This window comes from Pteropus medius, unplaced genomic scaffold (genome assembly GCF_902729225.1).
Source record: "Pteropus medius unplaced genomic scaffold, Ma_sr-lr_union100, whole genome shotgun sequence".
NCBI lineage: Eukaryota > Metazoa > Chordata > Mammalia > Chiroptera > Pteropodidae > Pteropus > Pteropus medius.
Window position 1 is genome coordinate 42,374,835 of NW_024349800.1, and position 23,438 is coordinate 42,398,272.

Sequence of the window (23,438 nt, forward strand, 5' to 3'; positions counted from 1 at the left end):
GCCCATTGTCCTCCGTGGGCCCGCAGGCCCTGCCGTCGGTGACCCCCCGCCCGTCCGCCAGCCCCGGGGCGCGGCACAGGTACCGTTGCGGGGTGGGTCTGCCGCGCCGCCCGCGCCCTCCGCCCCGCCCCGGCCCGCCCCACTGCTGCGGCCCCGCCCTCCGCAGGTTCAGTCTCCGAGTCCCGCGGCGGCGCGCTCAGTCCTGCTCGCACCTTCCCTCCGGTCCGCGGCTTCAGCGGGAGGCAGCGCAGCGGCGGGGCCGAGCGGCGAGTGGGCCTGGCATTGGGCGACTTCACGCCGTCTGGGAGCGGGTACTGCTGTGAGGAGGCGCCGCGCCGGCCCACCCAACTGGATCTGCGCGTAGCCGGCAGAGACTGCGTGCGCCCTCGGAGGCGTCCGTGCGGAGCCCCGGATTCCGGGGCAGCGGCTGCGATCCTCGGGGGCTGCTGGTGAGTTGCTGCCTGCCCACGGCTCCTTCCTCTCTGCTTGTCTTATGAGTCTGTCGGACCGGCGGCCGTGGCTGCTTCCGGCGTTTGCGGGGTGCTAGGTTTGGAAACGCATTGAGAGCGAGGATACTGAGGGCATCACCTTTCAGCTGGTGTCCAAAGGACCAAAGGGAACATAAAGCACACAGGCAGAAGTCCGGGCGCCATGACCAGGACTCAGACATCCACCATTGTGCCCACCACTTTTCAGGGTGGGGCCGCACGGTTACTGCACCCTCCGAGCTATTGACAGCAGTGCTCGGCGCGTATTGCATTTTTCCATCTGAGAACAAGCCGCACATGGCTACCACTCTCCTCTTATCGTGAACTGGCACCAGGGCCGCACAGGGGTGCACTGTGCAGATCAGATCTGCATTGGCAGTACCGATCCGGTACCCTTTCCTTACTTTGACCGCGGCGGGGGCAGGGGATGGCGCATTGTGGCCAGAGCTCCAACCTGCAAATCTAGCATTTCATTTTTGTTTTTGTTTTTGTTTTTTCCCCCCGACGGTGGTTTCTGAACAGCTGAAGCATTTTCGAGATTTTTTTCTTTCTTCTTGAAACTAAGTGTCTTGACACAGACAAGTATCAGACATGTGGGGACGAATAGATCTGGCCAGTTTTTCGTTATGAATTATTATATTCCATCCCCCTCACATGACTTTGGGAGGCATGTGTTTCATCTTATAAATAGAAAGTAGCATATTTTTTGGCAGGACCTCCTTTATACTGTACAGTCTAGGAGAGGTCAGTTTAAAAATAAATATGCACTTGAATGTTACATTACCGAGAGCCAGGCTGTGGCTGGAACAAGCTGCGTGGACAGCAGCATCAAAGCAGGGAGCACAGCTGTGTGGAAAGGAGTAAAAGCCTCAGAGTGCAGCCCAGGCTGACAGTCAAGTACTTACATTTTGTTTTTTGAAAAAAGTGAGTTTATTAAAATGAGGGCGAAAATAGGAATGTCGGGGGTATTGCTACAGGAATCTTTCCAGCCCCGGTGTATGTGGGGAAGTCAGATGTGTGCTGAGGGCGTAGGGGGTTTTAGGGAGATGGTGCTGAGTGATGGGAGGGAACTGATGAATGTGTTAGAGAGACAAAGATTTCCTCCCCACCCCCAGCTCTTAGACCTCACAATATTTAAGAGTTTCTTGGGGGCGTGTTGCCTTTGAAAAAGAACAAAAATTAGATGAGCAGCAAATGTCTGGATCTGAATAGCAAAGCCAGTTTTGGAGACTTCCCTTAACATCACTGGGAGACAAAAGGTTCACTTGGAAGTTCTGATGATGCCCCCTGCGTATCCCTAAGGCAAGTTAAAAGGCTCCTACGATGTTCTAACTTGGAAAAGATTTTTCATCTAACAAGAAAATGCAGCATCTTTTTTGGACCATTCCAGAGGTCTTCTCTGTGATACCACCTGTAATTTGTATGACTTCTTATTGGCATTAATAGTGTAATGTGTGGCACGGGTATATGTGTGACACAAATCCTATTCAGAATGGATTTAAACACTTGGAGATGAGTTGGGACAGTTGTGAAGTATTTGTCATTGTCACAGGTGAAATCAATGTTAAAGACTTTATGGTCCAGGAAGGGTTGAAAGTTCTTCATTAAGTCTCCCTAAGAATGTACGGTTTCCCAATAGGCCTCACTCATTGAATGATACATTGAATACTGGCCTCTGGGCTCACAGATAAGAACTCTTGGAGGAGAACTTTGGAAGGGCTTCTGGATCCATGGAGGTTTCAGCTTTCCAGTGGTATCATCTGCAAGAGATTTACATTGTGAATTCCATGATTGGAACATGGTGCTGTGGCTGTGGCAGCAGCTACAGGCATGAAATAAGATGAGCTCCCCCTTCCTTCAAAATCTGAACAGTGAAATTCTATTTTGTATCCCAGCGGAACATGTATGTAAAGACAGCTAGAACAACGAGTGTTGCACATTTTGTTTTTTATTGTAAATTTAAATGTGGTGTAAGAAGAGTAAATATAAAGCCGTAACAATTATTGCACAAGTGCTCACTTGAGCTAGTTTGTCCTATCTGCTCTCCAGCTTTTCCTTTAATGTGGTGTTTTATGTACAACATATTCACAAAAGCTGCCTTTTTTCACTTCTAAAATCCATGGTATTCAACAGCATTGGGAATAAAGTTGTTTTAACCTATATCTCCCAATGACTTTTACCAGGCTGTAAATTTTTCACAAGCTCCTTGCCCGGTAGCCATAACATTTATCCAGTGGGTAGAAACAATTCATAACCTGAAAAACCTCTAGGAAGACTGCTCTGATATTTTTAATTATTAAAATTCTTTCTTTGAGTCTGATTTCATTTAGGCCTAGCCTAATTTCTTTCTAACCAGAATCCCGTGGACCTGTTTATTCAGTGGTTGAATAAGAATTTAAATCTATTTTTAAATGCAGTGTGTTTGCCAGAGAACAAGTAGTGTCATTTGAAACTACTGGATTCAGCCAGCTACAAAATCTCCTTTACGAAGCACTGACACCCAAGAATTCTCCAGTATCACACTGTTCATGACTTTGGGTGTTAAAGGGCCTTCTTATATGGAGCCTATCATAAGTGCCAAACACTTTTTTCATCCCTTTATCTTAATTAACTCATTGACTTCTAACAATCCTACAAAGGAAGAGCTGTTAATATCTGTATTTTACAGGTATGGAAACTGAGGACAGACCCCTTATATAACTTGCCCCAAAGTACACAGGAAGGAACATACCTAAACATACATATGCAATTTAACAACCCATTCTGTGCACCAATGAGTGGTTAATATTGCATAAAAGGCAGCAATTCCTTGGGGTAAGGAGATGAGGTTAAGAAACCTCTCTGAGTCTGGCTGCTTGGGTCTTTGTCCTAGTTCTGGTGCTTAAAATGAGGATAATATTACTCTAAAGATTAAATGAGTTAAAATATAATGCACACAGAACAGTATGTGGTCCAGAGTAGGCACAATAAAAGGTTGATGCTTTTATTGATGCTTGTGTTGTTTTCCTAGGCGCTTTATACTGGTTCCATTTAATATTCATAATTACTCTTGAGATAGATATTGTTCTTATTTTCAGGATGAGAACACAAGCTCAGAAAGGTTGAGTAACTTGGCCAAGGTCACACAGCTAAGTAAATAGAATCAGGTTTGAATTCAGGTTGGTTTGAGCTTGTACTAAATACCACACCCTGCCACCATGGAGGAGGGGCAGGGAAGCTATTACATTTGACTTTTGTTAGAGTTTTTGGCCTCTGGCAGAGAACTTATTTCATAGTACTCTGTATCTCACAGCACCACAGGCCCAAAGGAAGATAACAGTAATTGCCAGCCTTAGGGGCAGGGGCGGGGTCGGGGGGAGGGGGACCATGTGAATGAATTTTATTATTGAAGATAGTCCATTCCCACGGGTGTGGCAACAGTGTCTTGCAGAAGATCCTGCACCAAACTGCTAGAGCAATTTAATTTGTACCATAAACAGAGTCACTAGGTGAAAATGTAGGACTCAGGAGCACACAAGAAAAGCCCTGCCACGGCCAAGAACAAGGAATTTTGGGGGCCAGGCTTGAAGTGGAACGTAATTTAGATCGTGTCCTTACTTCAGAGTTCTAGAAAGTCAGGAGTGGCAGGGTCTAGTAAGCAGTCTGGGTGGTTAACTCCTTGAACCCAGTGACCACATCTCTGCAGTACATGGCCCTTCACTCCCTGGCACTCAGGTGACATTTAATGTTTCGTAATGATATTGCTTGGAGATGAACTAAAGCAAGAGAGCTGAGCAGGAAGTTGGAGCCACAAGGAAGCTGGGCAGGAAGGCTCTGTCCTTGGCGGAAGTAGGGCCTCATTGCAGTTCTGCACATGCCCCAGGCCCTACCAGATAAGCTTCTGGTGTGAGAGATAAGAGTAAGGCCTTCTAAACCTAGGGGGATGCCCTGGATAAACCCCTGGGGACCTGCCTGGCCTCCAATGCCTTTGATACAGTAGGTTTGTGATTAGCTGTGGAAGGCTGCTCAGGAGACTGTTCAAACTAAAGAACGGGTTCTGGAAAGGATGCTTGAAATAACCCAGGTTACCTAAAAACCAAAGGCAATAGCCTTAGAACTGTTCATCTCCATTTGCACACCTCACTTCTTTCTGGCTCCACCTTTTAAAGGCTACAAAACAAACAGCATGCCACAAATCAGAATAAGTAGCCAAATAGTTCTATAGCAGTAATCGGGTATGTTTCTTTCCTTTAAAAAAAAATGCCTTCTTTGTCAGTGATACACTTCTTCGATGCCAAGTTGCACCACAGTCTCATAATCATCACAATGGATGGTACCTCTGATGGAAAAGCATTTTTTAAAATTTAACCTACAGTTTTATAATACGAACCATAATGTCGATATTAAAAAGTTTACTATTTCTGAATAGCCAGGCAAACTAATGAATTTGAAAGCTGATGAGCTCCAGGTTAACATTTGCTTGATCCTTATTGCTTGCCCAAGACATGAATTAATAGCAGAATCCTGAAATTGCATGTTTGAAATTTAAAAGCACCTGGATTTTCAGTGATCTGGGTTTTATTTGCATATTTGAGAAAGTCATCATTAGCCTTCAGCCTTTGGTTCTTTGTTAGATAAGAAACCCCACAATTTTGCATTTGGTAAAATTACTGCGAATTAAATGGAGACTATCAGAGATAGACTAGCCTTAGCTCTGACCCAATCTGTAACTGACCTCAGGGTTTTTTTCTCATCTCGAAGATGAGGCATTTGGCCCTAGATGATTTCAGATCATCTTTAGCTCTAGAATCTGGGGAGCCAGGTTCAGTGGCACCTAATAGCATAGCAATGTTACTACTAATAATGTAAAACTCTGGGTTGAAAAAACAGACCTGCGCAGATCTCTGGCAGAGCAGCCTGAGCCAGCGTGGAAGGCAGGAAACTTCAAAGTCAGACCTCTATTTAGACAGCTTACACATTTGGGAATTTGACATGTTCTGGTGACAACTTGAAGGTCATATTTGTAGACACATCATGCCAATGATAGATCACTGTCTGTTTAGTTGAAAAAGACCTGTTCTTTTCAAATCCATTATAATCATTTAGGCTACAAACATTTTTTAAACAAGCAAAGGCATTTTTGGTGAAATGTGGCTTTGCCATTTTGGAATGTGTTTGCTTTCTCTCCCTCTTTATTTATTTATTTTGAAAAACTTTTCTGTCAAGGGTCAGTTCAGATGTATAACATTGATTTTAACACAGCAGGAGATGAGGCTCAAAGCCCTAAACCCACTAGCTATGTCATCAGCCAAATCCCTGCCCGTCTCTGGTTAGGCTCTGTCCCCTCATCAGAAGTGGGAGAAGGGGATGGATGAGGATGCAGAGAAAGGGAATAGACATTCTCCAAGCTCTCCTGGCTCTAAACTGCTGTAATTCTATTACTTTTTTTCCTTGTATCCGAGGTGTTTCTATAGTGTTGTGTACCTTCGATTATAACATTTATTGCATTTGAAATATCATTTATTGACTCTTATGGCTGCCTAGTTAGACTACTGGCTCATTGAGAGTAGGGACTAAACCTAGTTAATCTTGGCTTTCATCTTTTTTTATAGTCAAACTTCATGAAAAAGCAGACAGTATAGTCTTAGTCATATTATCTGATTCTGCCTATGGCAACATCTTCTCTTAGCATTGTCAAGCCAGAAATCACTTATCTAGCTTATTTAAGTCCTGTCATAGTAAAATTATGAAGTCTGAGGCTACAAAACATTTCAAATTCAAAGGAAGGCACCTTTCCCGGTTCTTTGATTCTGGTGATAATGATCATCAAAGATACTGTGACAATCAAGCCACCACCAGAACTTCTTCTTGGCTGAGCAGCTGCAACCTCCAAGGCTGCTTTCTTGTGCCCTGGGTGTGATTGTGACAGCTCAGTACCAAGTGTCCCTTTAGAGCACAGGCCAAGCAGCCCAGGTACTGAAGAGAATAAAGGTCGTTTTTTCTATTGCTCACCTAGACCTCCTCAGCCATGACTATATGAGCCATTATTACTTTTTGATCATTAGCCTCTCCACAATGGACTGTAAGCTCTGTGAATCCATCCATAGCTGTAGCCTCATTTCCTAGAATAGGGTCTAGCACTTAGTAGGCCCTCAGTAGATGTTTGTCGTTAATGTGAGTGACTAACCAAGGGCTAGAGGAAGGCACGCAGAAGGTTCTCTCCAAAGCCTGCTTCTCATGAGTGAATGAGCTCAAGCCACATGTCCCATCGTGGGCACCAAACTGGAAACTGTTTTCTTGTTCTCAGATGACTGGAGTGAAATGTCTTCCAAAATAGTGTTGATTTTTTGGCCTTACATAAGTTTAGTTTGTTTTTGCTCATGGGCAAATTTTGTTCCATCTTCCTCGTGAAGAAACCCTTAAGCTGTGGGTTTACCTGAGGGGTCAGGTGATGTTTCACTTGCCACCTTGGTGGAGTGCCACTGCCAACATAGCTCATGGGTGGCATGTGGAACAAAACAGTGACTTCATTCCAATTCTTTTTTTTTTTTCCTCAGAATGGGAAATTATACTTGGCACCAGAACATTTGGGGGTTTTTCACACTATATTTAAAACAATTCTTTTAGGTGGCCAGATTCCAAGGTCTAAAAGAAATAAGGTTGGAAGAAATACCCATGGTGAGCTTCCAGCCTGTATTCCTTATGCAGCTCTAGTTTTTTGGAGTAATTAATAACAATAATTGCCCCTTATACTGATTGTAGGTTCTTTACCCAATAGGACTTTATGTGTGCTGTCTCTTCTTCAGGCACTCACCATTATGAATTCTACAGATGGCATTGCTGAGTGCCCTAAATTTAACACCAGGAAGGATGAGAAAACGTTAATGAAAAAATCTGGCAAAAAGTATTTTGATTCTAATGGTAGTCTTAACTTCATTAAAAAGTGTTTTGGTTTTTTTTTTTCCCTTAAAATTCCCTAGAAGTTAGATGTTTAGAATCACAGAACCCTAACATTTCACAATGGACAGACAGGTCCTTATCTCAGATCCCCTCTCTCATTCCAACATGATAAAATGAAGCCCTAAGAGCTTGAGTCATAGAGCATGAATCCTTCTTGGCCCAGTTCTTCAAACTTTTTTCTTTCTTCCTTTTTTTCTCTTTCTTTCTTTCTTTCTTTCTTTCTTTCTTTCTTTCTTTCTTTCTTTCTTTCTTTCTTTCTTTCTTTCTTTCTCTCTCTCTCTCTTTTTTTTTTTTTAAGCCAAGGGAAAGAAAGAAAACTTAAAAGCTCAATATATTAGCAGATCGTAGCAGGATTTTTTTAGTTAAAAAAAAGAGGGGATGAGTAGGGAGGTTGGTACTACTTTTCTCAGTCTCTCTTCTCTTCACTACTATCCCAAAGGTGCTTCCTCTGAGACTTGAGGGTTCACAGTGTGAAGAACCGCTGTCCTAAAATACTTTGTAATATCGAGTATGAGCACAAGTCTATGATTGTATCATCTCTCTGTGTGTACATGTAGCTTACATGCACTACCAGGGAATGCTACTTTAAATTATGAATGTGAAATAGAAGCTATTTATTACCCTAACTGCTCTCCCAGTACAGGAATGCTTGCTTTCTTTGTCTCTCCCCTATGGAATCCCTACAACAGTCTCCGACTCACTTGCTACTATGGGCCTCTCCCATTCTTCAAGCTGATTAACTGGAGTTGTTTTAAACTTCTTTTTTGTATCTAGCCCCACCTGGCCTCCTCATGAACCTTAATCACTCACACACCTAGTTTTGCCTTGGGACCATACAAATTCCCTTGCACCCCACAGCTTACCAAATATTTAAAGAAAATAACTATCTGCATTAAATTTTTCTTTATCTGACCAATATAAGTTGATTGTAACTTTCTCAGCTCACAAAAGTCCCATTTGTTCTCCAGGCTGGAATAAATTGCACCTGGAGATAAAAGACACATGCACATGTATAAGAGAAGTTAGCGTTGCCTTCAGTTGACAGGAGGAATTATCCTCTTATCAAGCTGGAGGTAGGAATACTTTCCAATAGTGGAGATTGTTCACAGGGCAGAATCTAACCATTTTAGCCCTATCTACAAGCAGCTTATTGATTGACTGCTACGATGACATTTAAGGAGAAAATAAAGTGGTTATTTCGGCAATTACAATGGTTCCTCTTATTCATATTGTATTTCACTAGATGTTCTTCTGGTTTTTCATTTGGGATAAAGATAGTGCTTTGTGTTTGCATAGTGCTTTATTGTTATGAAGATTTTCACCCTCAGCTCTTGTAATCAATCACCTGTAAGATGGGCGGCTTTGGGATAATTATCTCCATTTACACGGGAGGTAACTGGCACCCTTATGTGTCTGGAGTTTTACAGAGATCTTACATGGCTGGTCACAGTTTTGGCCCAGTCTTTTCCTCCATGAGGCCTAGAACAATAGTGAGAGTTATCTGCTGTTTTGTTTGCCCAGCATTCATTCGATAGGTGTATTTTTTTTTTAAGTGCCTGATCTGTGCTAGTCACACATTGATATTCAAAACAATCCTTTTCCATAGAATGTCCACTATAGTTTCTTGAGTTTCCCTTGTACATCTTGGGCCAAATAATCCAAGTTCCCCCTTAACTCATTTCCGTTTGAAAGGAAAGGTCTGAGAGCTAGCTCATTGTTTCTCTGGGGCCTCATTCTTTAAGAGTGACTTATATATAACTAGTGAGTCTGCATTCAGGGGAATGTATTGTCAAATTTTTCTTGAGTCTTGCCTGTTTCTCTGTCTCTATTTGCACATTGCAGTCATGGATAGAAGTCATTTCCCTTTCAAACAGCACGTCAACAAATATTCTTTGCCTTAATACAAAAGAGCTGTAAGAGCCTATGGAATTACTGGAGCTTGCATTGATAGGCTGTTAAATTCTTACCCTGCATGGATAGAGAAAGGTTAAAATGTCTTACAGATGGAAAACTGAGAGAAAGGCTTTGTCACGAAAAAAAAAAAAGAAAGGCTAGAAATCCTTATTAAATGACTACTTTTTTTCCTGTAGGAGTCATAGAAAGACCCCATCTTGCATCTCCGGCGAGGCAGGCATGGTCGAAGAGGAAAGAAGTCAAGGCAATCTTGTTCAAACTTTCTCACTTGTTCATTCATTCAACAAACATTTACTAAGTACTAACTACAAATTAAATATAGTTGTCTCTCCCCTGAAGAAGGCACTCTAGTGGAGGAGGCAAGTACTGATTGAAGTATATAGTGTGGTAGATGGTAGGTTTGAGATATAAACAAGGAACTTTAAAAGCTCAGTTTAAGAGGCCTTGAGGGAACTGGCAGGAGATAATAGCTGCAGGGGTAGGGACCCAGATGGCTAAAGTGGGCTCAAAAGCTCTCTTATCTCCAGATTCTAAGGGTAGGCCTGCCATTGAAAAGTGACAAGGTTACCAGAGCATTCTAGATGGTGCACTCTGACACAGAATGGAAAATAAAGTGGAAGGAGAAGAGGTTGGAAGCCTAGAGACAGATAGGGAGGCAAATGCCCTTGTGCAAAAGAGAGATCACGAGGTCTTGGAAGTCGAGCTGAGGCAATAGGATGGACAAGAGGAGACATCACGGTGGGACTCAATGTGGAGAATGAGGCAGGGGGAGGAGTTGGCCATGACCACTGGGATTTGGATTTGGGTAACTTCTGCCATTTACCAAGAGAGGAGAGTACAGGAGGTATATGCTAGGGCCCCTTACTGTAATTTGCAAACCCTTGACCTAAGGGATGGGCAGAGGGGAGACTGAAAGGGCTTAATCAATAAAATTTGAGAACTTATGTTCACAGCCCAAGAAGAAGCTCTGTAAGTGATTTTTATCAGCAGCTCTCACGTAAAGCACCTTTGCCTACTTTATTCTTATTGAGCTCAACACCTACCTAGAGATCAGACATAATCACAAAACCAGAGAACAGAGAAATAACAGAAATATTAGCTCTACAAGAGCCCTAAGAAAACCTGCACACAAGGCAGTACTGAGCCTGGATTTCGTGAGGCGAGTTAGAGAATTCCTCCAGGAAAGAATGACTGAAGCAGGTCTTGGAGGATGTTATGAATAGTGGTTAATGGTAAGGTGAGCAGATGGTCCGTAAAGAACACAGGGCTCTGAGTTTCAAAAAGTAGGAGGGAAGTGAAGTGTCCTTAGCGAGGAAGGGGAGCTATTGTCCCCTGTGAGAGCCGTGTGGTTGTACACAGCCCCGACGCACGTGCTTCCTCTGGGAAAAGAATTAACGGCACATACGCTATTTTCCTAAGAACAGGATGTTTGCTTTTCTCCTTGAGACCCAGAGGATTTTATTACTTAAGAATTTTAATCTTTTGGCTTTTCTTTTACAGAAAGTCGAATTCCTTTTGAGGTTTTTTTTGTTTTTGTTTTTGTTTTTTGACAAGAGTAAAAATATTGAAAAGTCTTAGTTAAAGTTGGAGAAGCTGGTGTCTGCGACCATTTTACTCATTCTTGGTGCCTGACAAGGTCAAGTTATCACCTCTGCCTCTCATTCATGTTGCGGTCATAGTGTATTATTTCCTCTTGGTGCCATCAGACTTCTAGGCAGATAGTCTGGAATGGCCATTCCATCCTCAACCGACTTCCATGGCAGCCCTCACATTATCCAGGGAGCAGCAGTTACGAGCATATACTAGAGTCCAGCGTGGCTGAAATCCTAGCTCCTCCACATTTGGGCTGATTAACCTGAGTCTTAATCTAAGGTTGGTTCCTAAGAGGTATGTTTTAATAGTTACTGCCTGGCCCACAGCAATTACTCAAATGTTAGTCATTACTATTCCCAAGTGTAAATTCCTTAGAGAACCAGCCAGACATTTTAAATTTGCTGATTTTTAGTGGAATCCCTATAGGCTTGGACAAGGACTTGGTGCCTAGGAGCAAACCAACTCCTCTCACGATGGAAGATCTAAAAAGGATTATGGGTTAAACACTTAACTTGAAGTTCACTGTGTGCTGTGTGTTATGGGAGGCAAAAAGATGGATAAGACCAGTTCATGTTCATAGAAGAGCTCTCAGCCTAGTCTGAGGGGACATTCATTCATTCCTTGGACAAATATTTATGTACAGATTCATATACAAGTAACACAGGAGAACCTACTGTGGAAGCAGATTGAGAAGGAAGGACCACCGCCAGGTTCCAAACATGCCACTGCTGGTGTCATACATGTTTCAGCCCATCCAATGAGCATGGATGATTGTCAAGGGCCCTAGCAGGATGGGACAATAGCATGGAAATCCCATACCTGCACCTTCACCCCACTAGGGAAAGTGTAGTCAAGGGGCCTAAATTTGAGGGTGTGCTATATATACAAAGGATGAGGAACACTCTATGGTGGTATGGGCCAAGTAACCATAGCCTGAATTTCCAGACACCTCTAAACTTATTATTTTGGATCATTTGATGTTACTATTGCTGGATCTGGAGTTTTTATAGAATAATTGCCGACTTAAATATTATTTTTTGTGTGTGTGAGCAACTAAGTAACTTCACAAGTCACTTTCTTTTAAGCAGAGTTACGAAGGAATATTATGGCTGAATATTGTTGAAAACTTTAGGTTTTCCTGTATCGAGATTGTCATTGCAGGTTCATAGATCAAGTGGAATCCTCTAGTTATGGAAGCATGAGAGCAATTTAGGGGAATGGCCTTTAATTCACATCCACCAAATTGGAGAGCCTGCCTTGATCCTTCTGACCATCTCTAAGGCTGAGTCCCGTGTAAAATTAGTCATGATAAATGAGCCAAACATTTGAGAGAACCTGTCTTTCTGTCTCGTTACAACTGCCAGGGATCGGTGTCCATATTGAGTCCTCCCCACTAACTCATTTTAATAGAGAGAAAGGGAGTAATGGCTTCCCTTCAAAAGTAAGACTTGATACTTGTGAGATGGATGTTCTGTCTTCCGATATTGCTCCTAAAAAGCCTTTCAAATAGTACAATCATGTCCTATAAATGTGAGGAGTGTACACAAATTGGCAGTAGTCTCCTATATGGTATTTGTGGGTTTCTATATAATCAGGGCTGTAAAGGAAAAATAAATACGAGCTAGGGCTGAGTCATAAACAAATAGTCCATTTATAAATAATTGAAAGTCTATGATGTATCATAGACTGAGTAAATCTGTAAAATATAGTCTGCTCAGTCAGGCTGCATGTTCATTTTCATGACAACTATGCAGCTGAGACCTGAGCTAATGGAGTTTTAGTCTTGCAGCATATAGTTTTTTCCTCATTGTAGATGATACAGTGAGGATTAGAATCTAAAAATAGAAAAGGCATCTTCTCATGGGTGGAGTAAAACAAACTGAAAAAATGAAACACATCTTCAGGATGCTATTTATTAGGTTGTTCTCCGGTTACATTTATTTCTCAGATTTTCATTTAAGTGCAGTGTTAAATTTCTACTACTATAATTTTTTCCCCTTGAATTGTAAAATTCTTTGTCTGACTCAGAAACACCCTCCCACAGAGGTTTGCAAAAGGGTTGGCATGAATTACCCTCATATTTGTAGTAATATTTTAGTGTTTCTGATGCCAGAGTTTGGCTGACTATATTAGTAAAAACACAGCCATCTTCAAATGGAAGGTCGTTCAGGAAAAGTCTGAGCAATTTTAAAGGCGAATGTGACATGGGGGCCATAAGGAAATACACAGTGATAGTGTTCCCTTACAGGAGACTCGGAATGAACAGGGACATAAACTCCACCCACAGTGCACCATCCCGTAAGCTCAGAGTCAAGGCTGCCGACCGCTGTGTGATCCTCGTCCCATGCCTCGCTCAGTGTCCTGTCCCGCAGCAAACCTTTCCATCTTTCCAGAAACCTGGGTTCTCCCTTGGAGGAACCAAAATCTGTTTCTCTATAGCTTCTGCTTAGTACCCCTGAAGCCTCTCAGAACAGATTAATACCTTTTCCATTACAGTTAAATTAATCCTTCAGGTCCCACAGCTTTGAGTTCCCTCAGTATGTAGGTTTTCTTTCGTTAAGCTGCTGCACTTCTTTAGCTTCTTCTCACATGTCTTGTTCCCCTACTTGGATTTCTCAGAACATGTAGGAACATATTTCAGGTAGCCTTATCCCTTCTAAAGTGGGGAGCCCAGGGTCCAACACGGTTCTCTGGGGCTAATCACAGTGGAACTGCCTTCTCCTTGTTGGCAGCAGAGAGGGTTGGGGGTGGGGAGGTAGTGGAGGGTTCTCTGTCGAGTCATCATCCTCCCCAGAGGCTATTGGATCATACGGAAAGGAGGAATAATTTAGTAGTTTTGCCTGGGGCCCAGATGGAGCAGCATTGCTGTGTCTGGGTGCTAGGATGAAGGGCACACTGATACAACACCGAGACAAAGGGAAAACTGCTCAGAAGCTAGCGTGTCCTTGAAGGATGTGACAACTAAGCAAGAAAGGGGAAGTCTAGTTCAGTGCAGCTCACTTCCCGAAAGTAGAAGAAAAGGCCCGGAAAAGGCCCACATGTCCCTCAAGGCAATTCCACCTCCTCCCTCCACCTGCCCCTGTTTTTATACATGTGTGTTTTAAATTAACATTACAACCTATTTTGCAGGATGCAAGAAATTTTATGTCCTCTCTCTCCACGAAGAATTAATCTTCAAACAAATTAGTAGACAAACCAAACATTCCTTTCTTAAAATAAATGGAATTTTTAAAACTTTCAACCTCTTTGTTCTTTTTCAGAGCCCCGTGAGTTGCCAATACCGTCAGCTCTCTGTAATTGAGGAACTGATTTTTCGGTGTGTCATTTTGTCCTAACCCTTTGTTTTTTCCCACCTCCTGGCCACTGCCCTGCTTTGGTCTTTTCAGTGATACTCTTTACCGAAAGAATGACGAAGTAATGAAGCGCAAGGGGCCACTTCCATCGTTCCTTCATTGAATTATGATTGCTGGGGCAATTTCTCTTATGAACACTGTCACGCGTTTAAATCCATCACATGTAAGAGTTCTCTGGCCTAATGCAGAAATGGCCTCTGGGCACTTTGTTTTTCTTACCAAAACCATGGCTTTAACTTCATCTCCCGCTCTTTGGTGTCTGGGAATCCTTGGATTTCCCACAGAGTCCTGTAAGTGGAAGTCTGTGCACTTCCAGCTGGACTCCATGCCCACACATACCTGCCGGACATTCTCTCTGACCTTGACAGAGGGTGACAAGAAACTGACTGGGGAGTTGAGCCCTTTTGTTGGTGAATCTAACGTCTCTAGTGCTCAGGGACTGGGACCTTTGTTTTTAGAGGAATCTAATTTCCCAGATGAATATTATCTTCAATGTCATCTAAGGGGGAGACGGTGGAGCAAACAGTGATCCAAGAACTCAAAGGGATTAGCGATAGTGGAGAGTTCACATTTCAGGGTCAAGGGGAGGGTTTTTGAGAAAGGAATATACCTAGGAAGATTTCTTTCTCTCCTTTTCTTTTCTCCTTCCCTCCTCCCTCCCTCATTCCCTTCCTTCCTTCTTTTATTTTTTTCTCTTGATTTAAGAAAGGTAGTAGAGTAGAGGAATGATGGCAACCCAAGAAAGCTGGAGAACAGGAGCGGCCCAAACATGAACAGGCAGCACCCTCAGATGGTTCACTATCCAATAGTTAATAATGAGTTAGAGTCCTGACAGAAACACATAGGCTAGAAATTCTCTTCATTTAGCCTGCAAGACACTCATGAGGGCTCACTTGCCAGTTCTGCTCTAATAATTCACTTCTGGCCTGTAAGCCGTTCCATTTAGCTCTTCCTTTCCTCTTCTCCCACACTCCTCCCCCCCACACCCCCACACCCCACCCCATGACAAGAATGTCCTGCCTCCTTGTGAGCAGAGAGCAAAGCTTTTGGGTGTCCCCTTGATTCAGGCTTTCCCACTCTGCTTTGTCTCTCGCTTTGCCGTGTTGGTCAGCCGCCAGTGACCTCCTGGAGCCCAAATTGCCTTTTCGGAAAATGGTGAGGACAGACAGGATTTTGCGTTCTGGCATTTAGGATCATCTCACTGTAAAATGTTGCCTCTCTGTGTCGCTAGCCACCTCTCAAACAAGGAGCTGTAAACCTGGGCCCCAGGGCCTTCACCTGCCCGTGCTCCCCTCTCCGTGGACACCCCGCTGCAGCCATTCCCCCAGTGTCCGTGTGTCAGTAACTCAGGTTCCATGTGTATAAAACTGGCTCTTCCAAGAAAGAGTAATCCAAGCCCTAAGCAACCCATTTATTTCTTTTTCTTTTTAATTTGTCCAGAAATCCAAAACCATAAAAGGACATACAGTGACACATTTCTCTTCCACCCTCGTTCACTTCCTCTCCCTGAGGGCAGCCGACTTGTGTTTGCTTCCAGAGGTGTTTTATAGACATAGAAGCCAACACAAATGTATGTACACACTTTTGCATCTTTTTGTCTTTGAAGACATATATATACATATAGCCTTGAGGCTCCTTGTATTCCTGTGTGTAAAGAGCTACTTCACCCTTGTTTAGACCAGCGTAATACTCTTGTATGGATTCGCCTTAATTTATATTACCAGTCTTCTATTGGTAGAACAATTAGGTTGTTTCCAGCTCCAGGCTATTATAAACCAGGCTGTATTGACAACCTTGTACACATATGATTTCCAATATACATAAATTGGGAAAATCTCTGGAAGTGGAATGCCAGGGCCAAAGGCATGTGATCTGCAGTTTTGATAGACATTGCTAAACCGCCTAGCTTTGAGGTTAGACCTGTTCCTGCTTATACAGTCAGTGTATGCAAGACCTGTTCCCTACCGTCATCAGCCCAGTGCCTTATCTTAAACAGGCTTTTCGATAATTCCCCCTGTTCATAATTTGGGAGCTGACTGAATTCTCAGGGAGTGTCAAGACCTCAAAACTCCGGAGCCTCACCAGCTGGCTTAGTGCCTGGTTGCTGTGCGGCCTTGGCAAAGCACTCAATGCCTCAGTGCCTCATCTCTAAAATGGGGATTTTAACAATAGTACCCTCATGGGTTCTTGTGAGTGAGTGTCAAAGGTTGGAACCATGACTAATACATAGAAATGCTCTCAGTAAATATTTACTGTCATATTTGGGTTGGTGATTTCCAGGAGATACACACATACCTTCTCCAGGACTGGCCACTCTGTTACCAGTGAAGACACTGTCCACTGGGTTTCTGCATTAGCAATGGGAGGGAAATGTCAGAAGAGCAGTCAGCCTGGGAAGGAAAAAGGGTGCGAATGTCCACTGGCAGATAAGCTAGGGAGCCCAGCATATTCAGAAAGGAGAGGAGGAAGCAGTCAGTGAAAGAAATCATCGGTATTAGATTATCTCTCCTGGGGTCAAGCATGGCTGGCCCTGAGCTGGAGGGAAAAGATGACAGATAAGATCGAGGGATGGGGTCAGGGCGCTCAGTTATTTCTCCTGCATCACATCATCACATCGCGTTCCTCAGCTCGTTTAAACTTGTGCAACTGACATTTTTGCCCCAAATTCCTTTTTTAAAAAAAAGTCCAGTGTATTTGGGAGCTCTTAGCACTGGCACATAGTACTACAAGTTCAATACAAATTGTTGTTTCCTAAGTCCTAGAAGCCTACATCCTGTCATACAGTAAATACTTTATAAATATTTGTAGAAAGAAAGAAAAATGCCTTTTAAGATGTCGTCTTTCCTCACCCACTCTCCAGAATCTCACTGCCAGCAACTTAGGGAGTCCACACTCACCAACCCTTTTTTCACTTTTTATTTTTCCCTATGTTTTGTCACTTCCCTGCCACCTTTGTGTCCAAGCCACTGACCTAAAACCCAACTTCTACCAGGCCAAGCAAACCTCTGGTGAGGGGGCTGCAGTGCCCGAGGCCGTGGCTGCGGCCAGGCAGGAGCTGAGAGGACTGGGCATTCCTCCCTGGAGCCTTCAAGTCCAGCAAGCGTTTCTTCTCCGTCCTCACTCCTCTTCCCCAGTGCCCCGAGTCCTTCCAATAATGGGCGAATATGAGTGGTCCAGTCAGAGGAGAGGGAACCACACTCTTGACTGTTAACTTCGTGGAATTTTATTTTTCTAAATAATGTGAAATGGCCTGCCTCGGTTTCTGGCCTTGCATAAGCCTGGCTTCACTCGCTGACCACAGGGAAGCCCTTGCATGCCCTTCAGTGGTGGCAGAAACACTGTATCTTTCCATAGAAGCTGTCCTCCTGGCTAAGTATGTGAGGACACCATCCCAGAGGGTAGCTGTCCTCAGGGCTGCCCCGCCTTCTGCAGGTGGTGCCCCAGCTGTTCGTGCAGGCGGTCACCGCACTGTGCCCACAGGGGCAGGAAGGAAACACCAGCCTCCCCTGGGTGGCAGGAGCCCTCGCCTGTTGTGCACTTAATAGGAGGAGGCAGTTCTGATGTTGAAGCAGGAAGACCCAAGGTTTAAACTTTGTTATTGCTACAAGATTCAAATGAGAGTTAAAACTATGAGAGAGAATGTCTTCCTATGATTAGGCTTAGGCTTCTCGTCTTCTCCCTTTGTATCAAGCATCTCTTCTAATAACCCTGTCTCTGTGCATTTCTAATCTGAAGTGGAAAAGCAGATATCACAGGTCCTCTCCTTGTGGCCACAGTGGCAGCACTTCAAGGATGAGCCAGTTTCTTGGTCAGGACTAAATAGAAACCAAGAGACAGTGACCATGGGGGTCCTATTTGGCACTTCATGGTTGGCCCACTCTGGGTACAAACCGCCTCATGTTGCCTTGGCCTCCTCCCCGTGCTGGGGGAAGGTCTCTCCAGGTCATCATTCTCTGCCTTCTCAGGCCCGGATGTAAGTGGCTTCTCCAACAGAGCTAGTTGTCACCTTGCCAGTGGGTGCTGGAACACGGTTCTCACCACCTGCCACAGGGAAATGAATTTAAAACTCTTGTTGAAAGGAAAGAAGTATGGGGCAAGTGTAGCCAGCCTCCAGCTGCTACAAAGCAAATGTGGCTCTCTTCAAACCACCATCTAACCCACCCTCGGAATATTTATTTATTTGCTCTGTAGCCAGAAAGAGGTCGCAGCAGAGCCATTGCAGGAATTCCCACGGTGGGAGAGTTCTAGCTTTTCGATGTCAGCCGATGTGACTGAAGAGTTGGAAGGTTATTTTCAAGACAGAGTTTCTCATCTGTAAAATGAGAACCCCCAAACCTTCTTGTAGCTCATCACTTCTAAGCGTGACATATAGCCAGTAAAGGGAGGCTGTATGAGTTTTCTGTGGTGGTAACAAATTCCCACCAACTTAATGTCTTACAAACAATACCCATTTAAAGCCTCAAAGTGTCTGCGGGTCAGGAAGCAGGTAGGGCTTAGCTCCATGTCTTCATTGGACTTTGAACCAGGTGTCAGAACTGTAGGCTCATCAGAGGCTCAACTAGAGAAAGATCCACTTCCAGGTTCCCTCGGGTCGTTGGCCAACTTCATCTCCATAGACCCTCTGAGCATGGCAGCTCACTTGTTCAAAACCAGTAAAGGAAGTCTCCCTCCAGGCTTCTGAGATGGAAATTTTTATAATGTAACCTAAACAAGGTTCACCATCCCCTCAGTTTTGCCATATTCTGTCGGGTAGAAGTAAGTCACAGGTTCCATCCACAAAGGCCTTAACATCAGGAGTCCGATCTTCGGGGTTGTCTTAGAATTCTGTGTACCACAGGGAGAGAATACAAGCTTATCAGTAAGTGTTTCAAAAGTATTCCCACACGAAGAACCAACTTTTCCGTACAATCATACATTTTTCTCTGAAGCAGATTTGTTCTTTTCCTTCCATCTCAGAATGCCTCCAAATCCTGACATCCTGGACAGCCCAGTTCTCTCTGCCACAACTTGATTCTAGCTCCAACTCTTTGATTTACTGGCTGTATGTTATTGAGAAAGGGTGGGGTTTTTTATTGTTGTTACTGTCTTTTTGACTACTGAATCTCAGTTTTCCCATCTGTAAGAATACATTTCACTAAGATTTTGTTGGACACCAGCATATAATAGTCACTCTCACTTAGTAAATGACAATATCCTGCCTCTTCCCTTATAGGACTATTCATTTCATTGCATTAATTGTATTTATTTACAAAACTCAACGACACAGTATTATTAGTCTTGCTAGTGTGAATGCCAAAGAGAAAAAAAATATATTGTAAAACAAATCCAGTTCTTTGTGAGGAGCTGAAATCGCTCTGGTCATGTACTAACTGCAGTTCTCAAAATAGAGGAAAACGACTAAAATCTTAGACATGTCCAGAAAATTGTGGCCAAGGCCATGTTTAAAAAGTGCTGATGTCATAGGTTTGGGGTTTTTTAATTGCTCTCTTTCTCTTCTTTATGTTTTCCTTTTTTCCCCTGAAGTAGGACTAAGATTATTGGACCTTTGTTAAGATTAAAGTTTTTATCCTACTTAATTGAAGGAAACAACAGAATAAAGCTTGGCTTCAAATGGGGACCGGTCCTGCCATTATTTCCAGGCTCTTGTGAAAAAGGCGGGCCTGAGTGCGCCCTGAAGGTTCAGCTAATTATAACCGGCTTTGGTTTCTTTTTCAGGTTTCTTCATATTGTGGAAGGGACTGGCTGTCGTAACCAGCTCTCCAGAAACCCCACTTGGCTGTAACTTCAGGAAGGTCTCCCTGACCTTCCTCTCCTATCAAACCCACTTTTGAAGCTGCTTGAGAAAAATGGTGTGACAGTTCCTATCAAAAAGGATCATCAGAAACGTATAACTTCTCTGACAAAAGTGGCCCTTTTTCCCTTTTGCAAAAGAGACATTCTCAAATTCCAAAATGCCAGCCAAGACCCCAATGTACCTGAAAGCTGCCAATAACAAGAAAGGAAAGAAATTTAAATTGCGGGACATTTTGTCTCCTGATATGATCAGTCCTCCCCTTGGAGACTTCCGCCACACCATTCACATTGGCAAAGAGGGCCAGCATGACGTCTTTGGAGATATTTCCTTTCTTCAAGGGAACTACGAGCTTTTACCTGGAAACCAGGAGAAAGCACACCTGGGTCAGCTCCCTGGGCATAACGAGTTCTTTCGGGCCAATAGCACCTCTGACTCTATGTTCATAGAAACGCCCTCCCCTGTGCTCAAAAATGCCATCTCCCTCCCAACCATTGGAGGGTCCCAAGCACTCATGTTACCCTTATTGTCACCGGTGACATTTAATTCCAAACAGGAATCCTTTGGGCCAGCAAAACTGCCCAGGCTTAGCTGTGAGCCTGTCATGGAAGAAAAGCCTCCGGAGAAACGCAGCCTGTTGGAGAATGGGATGGTCCATCAGGGTGATGTCTCATGGGGCTCCAGCGGGTCCGCGTCTCAGTCCAGCCAGGGCAGGGACAGCCACTCCTCCAGCCTCTCCGAACAGTATCCCGACTGGCCAGCTGAGGACATGTTTGAACATCCCGCCCCGTGCGAGCTTGTCAAGGGAAAGACTAAATCAGAGGAGTCCCTCTCTGATCTCACCGGCTCCCTACTCTCCTTGCAGCTTGATCTCGGGCCTTCATTTCTGGATGAGGTGTTGAATGTCATGGATAAAAACAAGTAACAGGACGCCTCCAGCAACGTTCCTTTGGGGTAAAAGTTATCAACAGCAACAGAATAAATGAACCACAGTCAAAGAGAAGAGCTTCACTGGCTATATCTGCAGTTGTGTGATGGGTTTTCTAAAATAATGTTCCTACAAAATATTTTTTTACCTGTTATGCCCTGTTTGCAAAAACAGTTTAAAAAAAACTGTCCTGGCAAGCAGAGGAAGTGAGTCAGTTAGAACCCATTTTCAGCAAGCATGGCTGATGTTCAGCTCACATTTTTTTGTTTGTAGGCATATAAGAAATCTGGCTTGGCCAGGATGGGCACTAGCTACAAAGGGCTGCAGAGTCACATTGAGGAACTTTATAACACTCCGGCATTTTCTGAGCAAGAAGTCAAATTTATTTAACACCTAAGCCTTTTTTTCTAAACTCTTTTCTATATTGTTTGGGTTCACCAAACCAAATTCTTCAGTGTTAAAGCTTTTCTCTGTTTTCACATTTGAACGACTTTTGGGTTTGGGGGATTTTCTTGTAGCTCTTATATATCCCTATATATTACATCAATATTACGAAATTTTGACTGTCAGCTACATGTTGGTAAGATACAAGCAAAGTATTACTGTAACTAAGTTATTTTTAAAGTTAAAATATATTTTTATGTGCCTTTGGCTTTTTATTGCAGAGTCTACATTTTATAGATATTACATCGAATGTTGTCATTTGACTTTTTTCCATTATAAGCTGTGTATGTGTATGTTTGGAAAAGTGTATTCATACTTTAGCTTTATTTTCTTTTTTCTTCATCTGTTAATACTTTTCATAGCAGCCAACAATGGATTGTAAAGCGTAAAGGCACAGGTTACTCACGATGCTTCTGCAGAGACTGTGGGCTACACCACATAATGTTCTTTGAAAATATGGGTATTTTAGTACAGTACATACTTGCATTACATAGGTACTTCATGCAACACAATAAAGAGTAAATGTTAAAATGAACTTGCTTGTTTACAATAATAAACGAAAACATAAAAGAATATTATAGGTCAGGGTTAGAAAAATTGCTTCTCTAAAATGAGCCTTTAAAATAAGGTAAGAGGTGATTTCCGTGCCCTCTAATTTTTTATTTCCCAAAGGTTTGAGATCCCAGAAAAAGGGCCCCTCAATTTTAGGAAAGATGAACATGTGAGATCAGAATTCTTTCTTGAAGGCAATACCAAACAAAGCCAACCTCTCAAAACTCATTTCTGTGACTCTCCTCCCTTACTTTAACACACTTTCCAACAAATTCTTGCAACCCCAATGCTATCCCCATAGGACAGATGTTCCATGGGGCAGATGCCATGTAGACAAGATTAAAGAGGTGAAAAAGAGGACAGCAGAGCATACTTCCTCCCCCAGGGAGCCAGAGGTGCTCTGAGGGTGTCGGTTAAGGAAAGAGGAACAGGAAATGTACATACTGATTCCTGTCCCATTGTCAACTACCCCTTCTCCATCAGAGACAAACACATGCATACATTAACTTTCATTTCTCCTTGAAATAACTTCCTCTCTCAAATACTTCAGTGATTCCCTCATCTGATCATCTGAAGTAAGCTATGAACTGCAGATGAAACCCAGTCAGGACAACTAGTATAGAAGAGGAAACAAATTCCCTTAGAGCTTTGAGGTCCTGCCTTAATTTCCCAGTTCTCTTTCTCTCCCACGATTTTCCAGTGTTCTTTTTCTGTCGACCACACCCCACTCACAGTTCACAGTTCCAAAAAGAGACTTCCCAGCCTCATCTAAATCTCTTGTATGGGGAAGAGTCTGATATACCTCATAATTGTTAGCCAGATATTTTCAACATATTCCCCCATCTTAATTATGATTGATCATATTCATTTTCTCATTTTACCTTTTGTCTGCAATGTGACCTCAAGGAAGAGAGCAAACTATTAGGCGAAATGATGAGGAATGTCTGTGCATTTCCTCTGCTCCCTCTTGTGACATGGAGAACAGCTCTGCCAGTATTGGGTTCGTTCCATAGAATCTAGGTGATAATGCATCCTTGCAGGTAAATAGCCATTAAGTAGGTCTCCTCTGAGCCCTTTCGCGTAGTCTCTTACTAGGTTAGGTATGGTTGAGATGGCAATAAACATGACCCTGTTAGGAAACAAAGCCGCCTCCGGCTTCTGAACTATTTTGCCGAGTCAGTTCTGTGGTAGCCCTTCTAATACCAGGTTCCTCCAGGGAGCAGGTGCAGAGCTGGTGGTGGCTTTCTCCTGCAGAATGGCACCTGCTGAAAGCTGAACTGATGTTCTTAGTCTGTGAACTTTCTCCCATTTTTAACCTAATTTATCAAGATACTTACTTTTTTTTTTTTTTGCAATGGCAAGCCACCTGTGACCCCACAACCAGAAAAGGGACCATGTAATTTATGTAAGTAGAGACCCTTTGTGTTGTGGTAGGC

The 23,438-nt window shown here is 43.3% G+C and overlaps 1 protein-coding gene across 1 annotated transcript; it reads left to right on the plus strand.

Annotated features, from left to right (window-relative positions):
- Window positions 1-313: 313 nt before the first annotated feature.
- Window positions 314-21,985, plus strand: CDC42EP3 (CDC42 effector protein 3). Its single transcript, XM_039887395.1, has 2 exons — window positions 314-449; window positions 20,003-21,985. Exon 2 carries the CDS (start codon window positions 20,239-20,241, stop codon window positions 21,001-21,003), a length of 765 nt encoding a protein of 254 aa, XP_039743329.1. The 5' UTR covers window positions 314-449; window positions 20,003-20,238; the 3' UTR covers window positions 21,004-21,985.
- Window positions 21,986-23,438: the final 1,453 nt, after the last annotated feature.